Source organism: Ctenopharyngodon idella, chromosome 6 (assembly GCF_019924925.1).
Source record: "Ctenopharyngodon idella isolate HZGC_01 chromosome 6, HZGC01, whole genome shotgun sequence".
NCBI lineage: Eukaryota > Metazoa > Chordata > Actinopteri > Cypriniformes > Xenocyprididae > Ctenopharyngodon > Ctenopharyngodon idella.
In genome coordinates, this window is record NC_067225.1 from 22,566,610 (window position 1) to 22,580,088 (window position 13,479).

General features: G+C 40.1%; 1 protein-coding gene across 1 annotated transcript; it reads right to left on the reverse strand.

Annotated features, from left to right (window-relative positions):
- Positions 1-2,895: 2,895 nt before the first annotated feature.
- Positions 2,896-4,663, reverse strand: her6 (hairy-related 6). The gene is made up of 4 exons (XM_051897797.1): positions 4,335-4,663; positions 4,120-4,215; positions 3,920-4,007; positions 2,896-3,724 (listed from the first exon to the last, which is right to left on the reverse strand). The coding sequence occupies exons 1-4, from the start codon at positions 4,440-4,442 to the stop codon at positions 3,204-3,206; spliced, it is 813 nt and encodes a 270-aa protein (XP_051753757.1). The 5' UTR covers positions 4,443-4,663; the 3' UTR covers positions 2,896-3,203.
- Positions 4,664-13,479: the final 8,816 nt, after the last annotated feature.

A 13,479-nucleotide genomic window follows, 5' to 3' on the forward strand; every position in this document is an offset into this window, starting at 1 on the left:
GCCAAATGTGCCACTTTGATTACTCATTGGTCACTCACATTAATCCGTATTTGCTCCAGTCAGAATGAAAGCCCTTGACCGTTGCTTCTCCTGTCTGAGAACTTGAAAAAGTTGTTTAGAGGCTCTCAAACCAAGTTAAGCTTTATGTTTATATAAACGTGAGAGGGAAAAAAGACACTTTTTTGGCACAGTGATCACATTTAGCAAGATAAAGAGTAATCGATTGAATATCATGAATAATACATTTGTTTTTCTGTATTCGCAGCTAGTAGTAATTGACTATTCAACTCCTGTTTCCCTTTGAATGATATCACTGCTAAAAATACTACTTCTGTAACTGTATATTTAGTGAACATGTTCTTCTCATCGTGGCTTCCATCATCCCATCCTCCTTTCTGTCACCTGCCCTCGTCTTCACGTACATCTCTGCTGTCAAACTACCCACATACTGCCCCAATCAGCTCCACTCTACCCCCCTCAGATGGGCCCTGTGCGTCAGCGCTTGCTGGCAGGCAGGCGGTGGGGTGTTTGGGCAAGCAGCGGGAGAGTTGATGCGTGTGTCAGAGAGACGCTCTCCCACATTCCCCCGGCGGCTGGCAGTGCGCCGGCTGTGGGAAGGGGGTTCGCCTCTTTCTCACGACCTCTCAGGTTCCTCAGCTCATCTGGGAGCTATTCATTTCCTGCCAGAAAACAGCCTTTCCCCTACAACTGCAGGAGAGGGCGAGAGAGGAAAAAGGAGTGCGAATGAGAGAAAGAGGGCTGCATAGTGAGTCCAGAGCTTGGTACAGCAATCCCTGTGCTTAAATCATAAATCCCAGGCTTGTCAGGGCTACAATCAAAGACAAGGCGGTAATGATGACGAGTTAAGAGAGAGAAAGAAGGAGCGAGAGAGATAGAATGAGAAGAGAGAGAGAGATCATGCCATATGGTAACACTTAAGAGCCAAGGAGGAAGCAGAGAGGGGGCTTTCGTTTAGTCCTTTTTATTTTTCTCTCTTTTTTTCCCCCTCCTTTCTCCTCTCAAGCCTCTTGCATTTGCACAGAGTGTGGGAAAAGTTAATTGACATACATGCTGGCTAACCCTCCGGTCATGTTGTGACATGTGCACGGGCGCCCCGGCACAGTGGTCAGTGCGCCAGTAACCTGAGACCCTCGTAAAGCTGTCCTCCAGAGGCGGGTTGTAGCGAGGCGGGCAGGAGGAAGCACGCCTGAAGGGGGTCGGGCGGTTTCCTGGGTTGCGCTGCTCACGTCTGGATCCAGCTGTAACCTTGGAATAAAGGAAATGGTCCTCCACAACATTGTGGATCTGTTGAGATGGTGGTGTGCTCAAAGTTAAAGTGGGCAAAGCAGGGTGACCCGCACCGTATATGCATTTCGAGATGAGCCACCCCCTGCAGGCTTTTCTCTAACATGTGGTTCCAATCTCTATATTCTCGGCACCACAAAAGGTGTGATGGAAATTCAAAATGATTGCACTTATCTACACTTTGTGCCTCATAGCAGGTAATTGCAAACACCTGCAATGCCCCCTTCAAAGAATGGCCACACTGAAATAGCTATAGGCAACACACACCTGGAAAACACAGGGATGCATGAAGAAGGAAACGTTTCATCATGTCAAGCGTTTTCCTATTTTACACGAAACAAAGCCATGTGAGTTGTGTGTAAAAATTTCTGCATCCTTTATGCTAAATAAAAACACTTAAGCTTATTTAATAAGTAGCCCACTTTTCGTTACTTTGTTATTATCATAATAATTTATTGAATTTATTGTTTTTTTATTATTATTATATATATATATATATATATATATATATATATATATATATATATATATATTATTTTTTTATTTAGTGACACAGATGCAAATAAATAAATAAATGTTAAAATGGCATTATGCAAGTAATGTGGCTAGGTAAATGTCCTTAACATCCATAACTGACCAGTCCGCTCGGTGGCTCTGGAGGTGTAGTTCACATTTGAATTACTAGATGGCGCTAAATGGTCGTGTAATAAAAATCGTTTGCTACTCTGTCTGCTACTGAACTTTGTTGCTACATTCAGCTTCAGACTCTTGCAATCCTTTTGATGGCTGTCTGCATGTCACACACAACGCTTATACAGGTATTAATCGTTCAATAGTAATGTTTATGAAGTACTTGTTGTGATAAAATGTCTAATATATGTCTAGGCTATATAAAGCGACGTGCTATTAATTCAATTAATTCATTCATTAAGCTAATTGTAGCTATTAATGCAACTTTCTTCCAGTAGCCTATTCGTCCTGTGTTCGACATAGCATTTAGTTATTAAAATATAATCTTTATTTGATTAATACAAACTTCTAGTTGTATGTTTCTCTTTAGCGATAAGAGAAAATTAGGCCTATTAAAAATAACTTGTTAAACAATAACGATAGAAATTTCGAATTAGCCTACAATTCGACACCATTTACGTGCTAACAAAGTCTACCTTTAGGCCTATTTAAAAAAAAAATAGTTGTATTTCACTAGGATATCAATCAATAGCCTTTATAGAAGTTGTATCACCAGTTGTAAACCTATTCAGTGTAGACTTTTTTTTTTTCGCGAATGAAAACGAGGCTACAAGTGACAGATGTAGTTTGATCGGTTGATTGTAAAAAAATACTTAAAACAACTTCTTAGACGTAAGAGTGATGTAGCCTACATGTCTGTTCCACAGGCGTGATTTAACAAGTTTTCAACGAGTTTGTTCTTTACAGTGATTAAGGGCAACAAAACAAGCTTCTTTAAAGACTGCAGCATGTTTAGCCTAAATTTGCATGCGATACGGCCCGAGTCATTGCTTAAAGTAAGAATAAGCAAAGTTCACAAACTGAAAACATTAGCATACAACTAAACACTGAGGCAAAACGTTTCATTTTTAATATGCAATTTATTTATCTTCCAAAATGAAGAAACTTGAAAGCGCATTCAACATATCTTTGGCATCACAACGTGGAAAAGATACCGCAAATATAAAAATGCATTGAACGGAATTCAACAATACAAAACTTATTTCAATATGAACTTCTCTCCCTTTTGATCTATACAAATATAGTGCATCATCTCTTAAAACACATTTTCATACAAAAAGAACAAAAAAGTAAACGCTGAACAAAAAAAAACAAGTGTAATTTGTCTTTAAGAGTCTTTAAGAGTTTTTTTGTTTTCTTTCATCTGTCTACCAAGGCCTCCAGACGGAATCTGGCGTGACGGACGGTGCTCCCGGAGACACGGCCACCGGAACCGGTGTGCTGGAATTGTTGGCATACACTGGAATAACGGGGCCGTTTGGAGCGAAGGCAGCGTTGGGAATCAAAAAGGCGAACTGTCCGTCCGTTGCCGGCACAAGCTGGAAACCTCCGTAAACTTTTGTTGCGTCAGAAGTCAAGTTGGAGGAAGACCCGCTTTTGCAGGGGACTCCGCTAAGAGGCACAACGTTGGCTTGTTGAGTCGCGCTGGGGATTTGAACCATCGGCTGACTGAAGGATGGATGAGGAGGCCCGGCAGGTATCTGGTGCTGTGTTGGGTAATTCATTGCGTTGATCTGTGTCATGCAGCTGGCTAGGTGACCCAGCAGCCGGGTCCTGACCTCGGTGTTAACCCCTTCACAGGTGGACAGGAACCGAGTCACCTCGTTCATGCATTCACTGAATCCAGCTCTGTACTTCCCAAGAACGGTGGGATCCGTGTTCAGGGCAGCTGGAAAGAAAATGAGGAAAGACTTTCGGTCAGATCATCTTGAGTAGCTGAACATGAGTAGGTTCTAAAACTCTGAATTCAGGGGGGGCATTTAAAACAAGTGTAGCCTACAGAGAGAAACGCTGCAGCCGAGTTTCTGGAAGTTCTCAAAAACTATTTTTTATGAATATTAATTAGGCTAGATCCGTGACTTACCGGTCATTTGTGCCCGCTGCATGTTTCTGAGATGTTTCACTGTCATCTCCAGGATGTCCGCTTTCTCAAGTTTGGAGTGTCTGGAGCTCTGTGTGGAGAAAAAAAAAAGAGTTTGGTTTAGATATGCGTCTATGTAAGGAGATAAATTAATATTTAACCCAGATATAATTGTAAGAATCAATCGGACTTTCAGTACTTACATCTTTTTTCAAGGCATCTAAGATTAACGTTTTCAGCTGACCCAAGCTTTCGTTGATTCTCGCTCTTCTTCTTTTCTCCATAATGGGTTTTGAAGACTAAAACGCAAAAGAAAAAATAAGTCAATATGTCTATCAACTTCGGGAACTATTTCTCAATCCAGTGTGCGATGTTTGGAAATAAGTGCAGTACAGTTCAATATCAATAGGCTACAAACCTTTCTGTGCTCTGAAGCCGTTTTGGGTTTATCAGGTGTACTGTTCATGCTCGCCGGAGTCGCGGCAACCGGAGAAGAGGAGTTTTTTTCCATGATGTCGGCAGGCATCTTCTCTGGGAAGTATCCTTTGAGATTTTTTTTTTTTTTTTTAAAGAAATCCTCCTGTTCAGTCTCTTCTATTAGAGTAAACGCTGTTATGTAAGCAGATACAGTTCCAGATATGAATGGATATCCGCACGAAGTGTCCCGAGATCAACTAGTGCGGCAATGATGTCACAGTCTCTGATTTCACCGTTTGCCAGCGGTCGTAGCAACTGCCTGCCTCAGCGTCGTGTTGGTCTTATTTATATCTCCGACTGCACGCGAACGGCTCGTGTGAAACTTCCCAAACTTTCTTTCCCACAGTAACTTTCTACCAATCAGCGTGAGGGACACGCGGCCCGAGGGGAGGATGGCTCGTGGTCGGCGCCCCTCCATTGGTTGTTTAGCGTTTGAGCGGGTGGCCAATGGCGCGCGGCCGGGTTTAGGGCACAACCGGGACTGCCTTCAATCATTCAGTTTACATATTAACACTTAAGAGCCAGTCTCCGTAAAGAAACTTTGTAATTACGTTTCAATACACATATAGATCCACTGAAACTAAGTAAGGAAACTAAACTAAAAAATAGGCTACTTACGTCCCGCTCGTTATAGAAAGCTTAACACGTGAAAAAGTTGTTTACTATTGTAATAGGGCTATATAAAAAAGTAAAATAAAATGCAGCTGAGTTTGCCGTTTACTAAATAAATTGAAATAAACTGCCTGTTGTGAAGACCGCAATATGTAGGCTGTTACAATATTCCAAATGATAAATCATTAAAAATAAAACCAGCATGTTTAAATCTGAAAAAAGAAGGAATGTTCATCTGTTTAACTTACAACATTTTCTCTGGCAAGTTACACTGAAGAAAGTCAACTTTAACTTCTCACAATAATTACTGTCATTCGATTTAAAGTGGCTGAAAAGGTGCATAACCTAATCACTGCAGGCTGTTTTCCCACCACTTTGATTTAACTTAAAAAAAAAAAAAAAAAAAAAGGTAGCGATTAAATTTAGGCTTTTTAATTTTAGTGTGCTGTACATTTTTACAGTGTACAAGTTCATTTGTCAAGGCAGCGCTGTATTTCTTTAAGCGCGTCGCTGCTGTTGGCATTTTGACATCTGTCGGCTCACGAGCGCTATTGTGAATGTGGAGCACGTGCCAGGATGTTTTATTACCTCGGTGGTTGAGGTTTGGCTGGCGGGCTAGGGGTGGCGGTGGTGGTTTACATTAGAGGGAAGGTAAATAGCAGCTGCTGTTCTAAAAGCCTGGGAAAACCACGCCCACTGAGAGCTCGATCGGGCTTATCGGAATGCGAGCCAGTGTGAAGATATTTCAGACCGAAAGCGCGTACAGCGCGGATAGTGTCCTTGACTGTGTCTGACAGAAGCAGCTCTAATTTAGGTCATGATTTTATGATCCTCGGACAAGGTCGCAAACAAACGCCACAAAACACTAAGATTCATTCATGGTTTTCTGCCTGTACTGCCATGAAAACACAAAGTCCAAACACATTTTGGACAAAACCTTGTGAACGGTGCGCTAAAGTGAAGAGATTGTCGAATGTATTGACGTTTAAACGATGACGTTAACATATTGTATATATTTGCCATCTATCATAAACTATCAGACTTGTCATTTAGTGGTGTCATAATCCACTAACAGTAAAGACACTGGTTGGAGTGTGTGGAGTGTGTTGCCAGCCCTCTGATAGGCACATTTACAGGGGTGAGAGTCTCCAGCTGCTGCAGACCCCGCGACACGTGGCGCGCAAGCGGCGGGGGAAGGCGCTGCTCCTGCCGGCTTTGCGCGCGTCTGCGGGACAGAGCGCCGGGGGTTCGCCTTCAGTTCATGACTGTGATATATCATAGTGGCAGGCTGCTAAACTGTCTGTGTTGCTATTATATGCGTTTCTAATCACATTTCCTCAGTTTTTGCTATAAAATTCGTATTGACGACACTGTAGCGTGCATGTATGTAACATACATGTTGATGTTAAACTGCTATGGCAATAAAAAATAAAAAAAATAAATAAATAAAAAAACACTTTCAAGCAGATCCATAAAGCAATTACACCTTGTTCATGATCCGTTTTAATTTACTTTTGTACAGTAATGAACATTGTTTTGTACAGTGTGTGACTTTACTTATTTATTTATTTATTATTCATTTTTATTATTTTTTTTATTTTTTATTTTTGTAGGAAAGACTGCTGTTGTAACACCAGGGTGAGTTGTAACAGCATCAGTTTAACCAATTAAAAATTCTGAGGTAAGAAAATTAATGTTAATGACTATAATTTGAGAGAACTTAATGAGAATATTCTTGTTTAATTAAATATTTAACATCTACATGCACTTCATCTTGGCTACATGTTAAAAAAACAGCTAATATAATGGCTGACTAGACGTTTTATTAGCTGTTATGAATGAAAATGTTTTCTATTTGCAATGCATATATACGGCTTTGAATTAAAATGCTTATGAAATGGGGGAGGTGATGGAGGGGTGGCATAACAATTATTTTGAACAAGTAAATTAGTGTTACAACCCACCCCACCTACTGTTACAACCCATCCCGGAAGTGGGGGAAGGTTGTAACAAACAGAACTCTTTGTGCTTCACACTAATTTACACAGTTTAGTGTTAAGTAGTAGATTTCTAAACAATGTCAATTTGAAGCAGATAAATATGGGAAAATATCAATGTTTGAGACAGGAAAATAATATTCAAGCTCCACAGATTTTTAAGAAAAACTTACTACTCAAAGTACTCAATGTCCCATTTGTTTACACTGCGAAACAGATTCATCGCTCTTTCTCACACTTGTAAAGGACTCGCAAAACAAATGTATTGATGTCAAGTAGACAAAGACCGGTAGATTCAGAAACCTTTAGTCTCCGCATGAGTAACTTTCTCATGCTCGTGTTGCATGAGGGATCTAGAGGGTGCATTGAATTACGGGCAGGTTGCGTTGTCCCTCCCTTTACCCCCCTTACCCACCCCCCAAGCACCTGGACGCTGCCAGTCCCGTGTGCGTTTTCCTGCAGTGTTACCTTTTGTGAGATCATGTCGTTATTGTATCTATATGGGAAAAAAATAGGCTCATTGTTACAGTGTGTATTAATTGCAACAATGAAGAACAGCATACATGTGTGCAATTAAGTTCATTATGGCCCTGTGTTCACTCGGTTTTATTGTCACTTTTATTGACATAAGTATGGTTAAAGCAACATGTACTCACTTTAGCAAAGTCTTTATGTCACCTCTTCTCGCTCTATCTCTCTATCTCGCTCACTCACGTAAGCACACTCATACACTTCCCTCTGCAGCCCCCTTCCACCCCACACTTCTCTCTCTCTCAGAATCATATCTTTATCAAGGTCTCTCAACCATGGCTATCCACACACAGCAATAATGTAATCAGGACTAAAGTACGTGAGAAAGTGGGAGATAGCATGCTCCCAAACAAGCTGAGCTGCAATCACAGAGCCAGTGTAAAGTTAATGTGTAAGCCAGTGATGAATGCCAGCTGCCAAAGGAAAGTTGCTGTTGACGGCTCATAGGGATCTCTTGAAGGGGTCGGGCAGCCGGCAGTGAGGGTGTCATGGTGTCAGCCTTGCTCAAGGATCTGTCAGTCACCTTTGATAGAAATCCATATGTGTGAACAAGCAGATGAATTTTAGACTAGTGTCTTTAGTCCGTAGAAAAATGATTGTTAGATCAGGTAAATAATGCTTAAAAATAAGTTTACTTACAGTTAAAAAGTTTTGAGAAATTACAACATTCTGTCCCATTTACGTTATTCCCAGCATGCACTGTGGTATGAATTGCTTGCACATGACTGTTTGCCAGGTTTTCTTTACATAGCCATTGGTTGATTGCCGTCACGTTCATTGTTTTGTGATGAGTATGTGATGTTTTTAATAGTTTAAGCCAACAAGCACTTGTCTCTCCACGTATATTTCTGATAAAAACATGAAATTATGTATATTTAAACGTAAATGAAGAGAACAGTTTGCACAGAACTCTTTTTAGGATGTTACATCTGAAAATCTGATAATTCTGTCATTATTTACTTGCTCTAATGTTGTTCCAAACCTATATACCTAGTCAGGTCAGACGCCATATTGAATTTAACACAGATGAAAACAAGGCTGTGAAGGATAGACTTACAGTCTTTACAATGGGCCGCGTTGTATGTAATTTTATCACGTCATTTTTACAACTCACAACTTTCAAAACAGTTTTTTTTTTTTTTTTTTTCAAAAGAGTTTGTAAATGGTAAGTTGTTAAACTACAGTACAATCCACTGAACGCACTGTACTTTTATCCCTCACAGCCTTGTTTTCATTCCTGTCAAAAATTAAATATGGCGCTACCCTGACTAAGATCAATATGACTTTCTTTCTTCTGCGGAACACAAAAGAACTGTTTTTGCCTTGTATGGACAAAAAAATGCTGACACGTTTTTCAAATAATTTGTATTCCACACAAGAAATACAAAATTCAGTCATGAAACTCTAGACGACGCAGGCTGATAGGCCCTTAAAGGGTTAGTTCACCCAAAAATGAAAATTCTGTCAGTAATTACTCACCCTCATGTCGTTTCAAACCCATTAGACTTTTGTTCATCTTCAGAACACAAATAAAGATCTTTTTGATGAAATCTGAGAGCTTTCTGTCCCTCCATAGACAGCTACGCAACTGACACTTTGACGCTTCAAAAAGTTAACAAAGAGATCCTAAAAATGAATCCATATGAATTGAGCGGTTTAGTCCAAATTTTCTGAAGAGACATGATAGTTTTATATGATGAACAGATTTAATTTAGGCTTTTATTCACATATAAACATTCATCAACTCACACATCATTTATGGTAAACAGAAGCTCAAGCATGTTTGCTTTAACGTGTGCGAGAACCAATGAGGTTCATTCTTGTGTGTTACGCAGCACGTTTGAGCTTCTGCAAGAGATTTGTTCTAGCATGTCAAGCAGTTTCAGTTGAGCTTCTGTTTATGTTCGCTGATCAATGTTTATATGTGAATAAAAGCCTAAATTAAATCTGTTCATCATATAAAGCGATCGAGTCTTTTCAGAAAACTTGGACTAAACCACTCAATTCATATGAATTAGTTTTATGATCTCTTTATGAACTTTCTGAAGCGTCAAAATGTCAGTTGTGTAGCTGTCTAGGGAGGGACAGAAAGCTCTCAGATTTCATCAAAAAGATCTTCATTTGTGTTCTGAAGATGAATGAAAGTCTTGTGGGTTTGCAACGACATGAGGGTGAGTAATTATTGACGGAATTTTCATTTTTGGGTGAACTAACCCTTAAACTCAATCTGCTTGCATCATGTCATAGGGCACAACTGATTGGTTCCTGATGTATCAGTAGCCAATGAGCTCGCTGCTCAACCTTTAAATACTTGGTCAGCATTTGCTGTAGCAGTGCAGCGTGCTTTCAGAAACCCTTCACCTTCCCCAGCTCCACCTGTATAGATCTGCTATGGGTAATTCATGTATGCTATTTTGTATAGCAGCAGCATGTCTTACTTGCTCACAGCAGTGTGTCGTGTATATATTGGCAGTAGCAAGTCTCGTTCTTGCTCTGTAGCAGCAGCAGCAGTATAGCAGATCTATTCCGCCAAGACCAAACATATCAATATTGTCATATCCATTACCATGCCAAACACTCAGAGAGTTGTCATGAAATAAAGTCATACAGGTTTGGAATGACCTGATGACAGAAGTTTAATTTTTGTGTAAACTAACTTTCTCTTTAAGTTGGTTATTGTTACAGTGATGGCAGATATAAAGTCAGTTTAAAGTCACATTTTAAGTGCAGTATTATTATCAAAGAATTAAAGGCACAATATGTAGTTTTTGCCGCTAGAGGTCGCCTGTTCAAAACAAAGGCGTAGCTTGATGATGCCGAGATTGAGCCCGGGATCATGGGAGATGTCGTCTTCACCTCACAGCCAGGGGAAAAGAATGCAACGGGACTCAGGCAGAAATCATGTTCATGGATGAGATTATTACACGTTATTGTAGTATGAAGCAGAGTATACAGTATACTGAAGGAAGAGCAGTGGAGCTTTTATTATGCCACAGTCACCACCTTCACTACTTCCGGGCAAGCGTATGTGGGGTAACGCAGTGCTGTTTTATCATATTAGATACATTTGAGTGTGTTAAAAATTATGTTATAACTTTACTCTGTGCATTCACTTGGTGGCTGCTATGAGACACTGCGATATTAGAATATCATATTATGTATAATTATATAATATAATGTCATTGATAGGCGACGCACGGACACAACCCGTGTCCTGGTTAAAATTGTTTATTTATTGTTTATATAACACTGTTCTAGTGTTTTTTGGATATTTTCATCCAAAAATCGTACATATTGTACCTTTAAGTAAATGAATTCAACCAAAAAAAAAGCCATGCAAACAGTTGCCTTCATTGTTTAAGTTCTTGGACCACATCACTTTTTACAGTGCCTTTGTATATTCACTTGTGTATGTGTATTCTGTTTATCGAGAATGATTAATATAGCCTGTAACCAAGATATAAGTAGACAACCACTTGCTGAAGTAAAAATGTGAGAGGGTGCTGAAGTTTCTTCCAGCACCAAGACCCTTCAAGTACAGAGAGACAGAGAGAAAGGAAACGAAATAAGAGGTGGGAGAGATGAGAGAGGGGAATGAGTGTTGCTTTGGAGACCCTCCAGCAGTCTTCCCACGGAGAAGACGCAGCAGCCAGAGCGAGTGCTGGAACATAGGCGCCACATACTCACACACTGCAGCAAGGCTCTGAACAGCACAGCCTCCAGGGCCTGAGGGGATCAGAGGCAGGGGCGTGATAAAAGAGTCGATTCACGGTGCTCTTCACGCACATGCATACGCACACATGCGCACACCTACATGTAAATTCCCAGAGACTAAAACACACCTTCACTCACGCACGCACACACACACAGATCATTCGGGGTCACCACCAGCCTCGCAGACATTAGCGCTCTGTGTTTTGTATTTAGCAGGGGCTGGGGAGTTTTTCAAACAGATGCCTAGCGCAGTGGTGATTCAAGCCTTTCTGGGCTCGCTTCGGCTCCTGCTGCTGCTGCTTCTTCTTCTTCTGTGGCAGGGGAGAAGCGTGTGCCTTAGGGGGGATCTTTAGTAAAGCTTAGCCAAGTTTTCTCTCCCATGGAGCAGCGTACCAGGGGCTGTGTGCTTGTGTGGAGGAGGCAGTAGAGACTGGGTCATGGGTCACTACGTGAGCATGAGTATCTGGCTGCCAGGCTCGACTGGTTTGGGTGGTGAGTGAATTAACAAGCCTGGGGCGTTATTGCTAATGACAATCCTTCCAATAGAGACAATACACTTCCAAGCTCAAATAAATGCATGAAGCACTGCATTGTGCATTAACGTACCATGTAACATTCGGTGTACGTGTCGCTTAACTTAATTTAGTCTTTCAATTGAGACTTTCCCAGACCACAAACATTGAAAGCATTCTTTAAGTTTAAGATAGCTGATAACTGATAGCTGTCTTTCTCTCACTGTTGATGGTATCTGAACCTTAGAGATAAAGAAGCATTCTGCACACAATGGCCAAGCAATGGGTTTTTGTTTACGAAAAGGATCTTGATCTTGCAGCATTTAAATTAAAGGTGAATAAACCGGCCTGTTTCCTCTTCAGGGAGTCCTGTTGTTTACAGTAGATAAACTGTTGGAGGCATAGGCCCACTTTAGTTGTCTTGCATAATTATCTTTAACAGGCACTGGGAGAGTGTAAATAAACAGCATGAATTGTTGAACTTACCTTTACCTTCACCTCTCAATTTACATATCAAAGCCTCAGCCTTTTTTAATGATTCGTTCACTTTTCTATAAAACACACAATGTATTTGTCCATTTCTTTATATGTTCATATGCTGAATATGTTTTCCTATAGCGTTACATTTTAAACAAACCGGACATAATGTTACTGCTTTCCAATACACTGGTATTGAAAGGTACATATTTGCATGAGCGATGTGTGTGTGTGCGTGTATATATATATATATATATATTAGGGCTACACGATTTATCGCGATTAAACCAGCTCTGTGATCAGTAGTATATGCTTCTCCATGTGAAAGCCAGAGGGCGATCTCGCGCAGAAACTCCAAATATGCCCTGCCGCAGAAGAAGATAACACGCATCATATCGCTGTAGCTGAATAAACAGAAGATTGAAACGCTTTGAAAAGCCACATCATCTCACAGAAGGATGCTAAACTGTCGTTATGAAGTGAGTTTGGAGTAAAAACATGTTATTAAATGTTGTCTTTTGTTGGACAAGATGTTAATAAATGCTTCTCATGTCTGGAAAGAGGTTTGACTCGTGTTGCTTTTTCAAATGTACATTATAAGTGACTCAAACTCGCAGTGCTTTCAGATGGATTAGCATTTAGAGCCATACTTCATTGACAAGCTGCGCATACAAAAATAATCGCAGCCTTTGCGATTTCATAATCGCACTAAGAATTGTGTGTAAGCGATAATCGCGTTTAAGTTCAATGTTATTTTTCGTATCTAATATATATATATAAATTCTCTATGTGCTGCTAATCATTGGATATTGTCATCAGTCTCATCACCTGTATTTATATAGGGAGTTGTGTCTCATTCTACATGGGGATTGTGTCTGATGAAATCCTGACTGTTTGAAATGTTGCAATGTTTATTAATAAACTTTCTGCAGCTTAAGTTCAGTGTGTGGACATCTATTCTTTTTTTCCATTTATTTCTTTCCTTTTTTTTTTCTTGCACATGTGCCTAATTCTTGGATTTGGATGTGCACATATTTTGTATTTTTTTTCTAACTTGGCATCAGCTTTAAAAGATCCCAAAATGCACACATTATATGTTCTTATATTATTATAAACTAATAACTGATTATGAAAGCTATTTTTAATGTCCTTGCAATAAAGATTGAATACGTTTTTTTGTGTCCTGTATTGATTGAATCTGCATAAATGAGTTATTCCCATATCAGACTCTTACTTGGCCTCC

Excerpts from the sequence above, each read along its gene's own strand:
- her6 (XM_051897797.1), bottom strand. The coding sequence starts at position 4,442 with ATGCCTGCCGACATCATGGAAAAAAACTCCTCTTCTCCGGTTGCCGCG. Across the intron at positions 4,008-4,119 it reads TAGATGCCTTGAAAAAAGAT|AGCTCCAGACACTCCAAACT; the intron begins GTAAGTACTGAA and ends TTCTCCACACAG. Across the intron at positions 3,725-3,919 it reads GCAGCGGGCACAAATGACCG|CTGCCCTGAACACGGATCCC; the intron begins GTAAGTCACGGA and ends TTTTCTTTCCAG.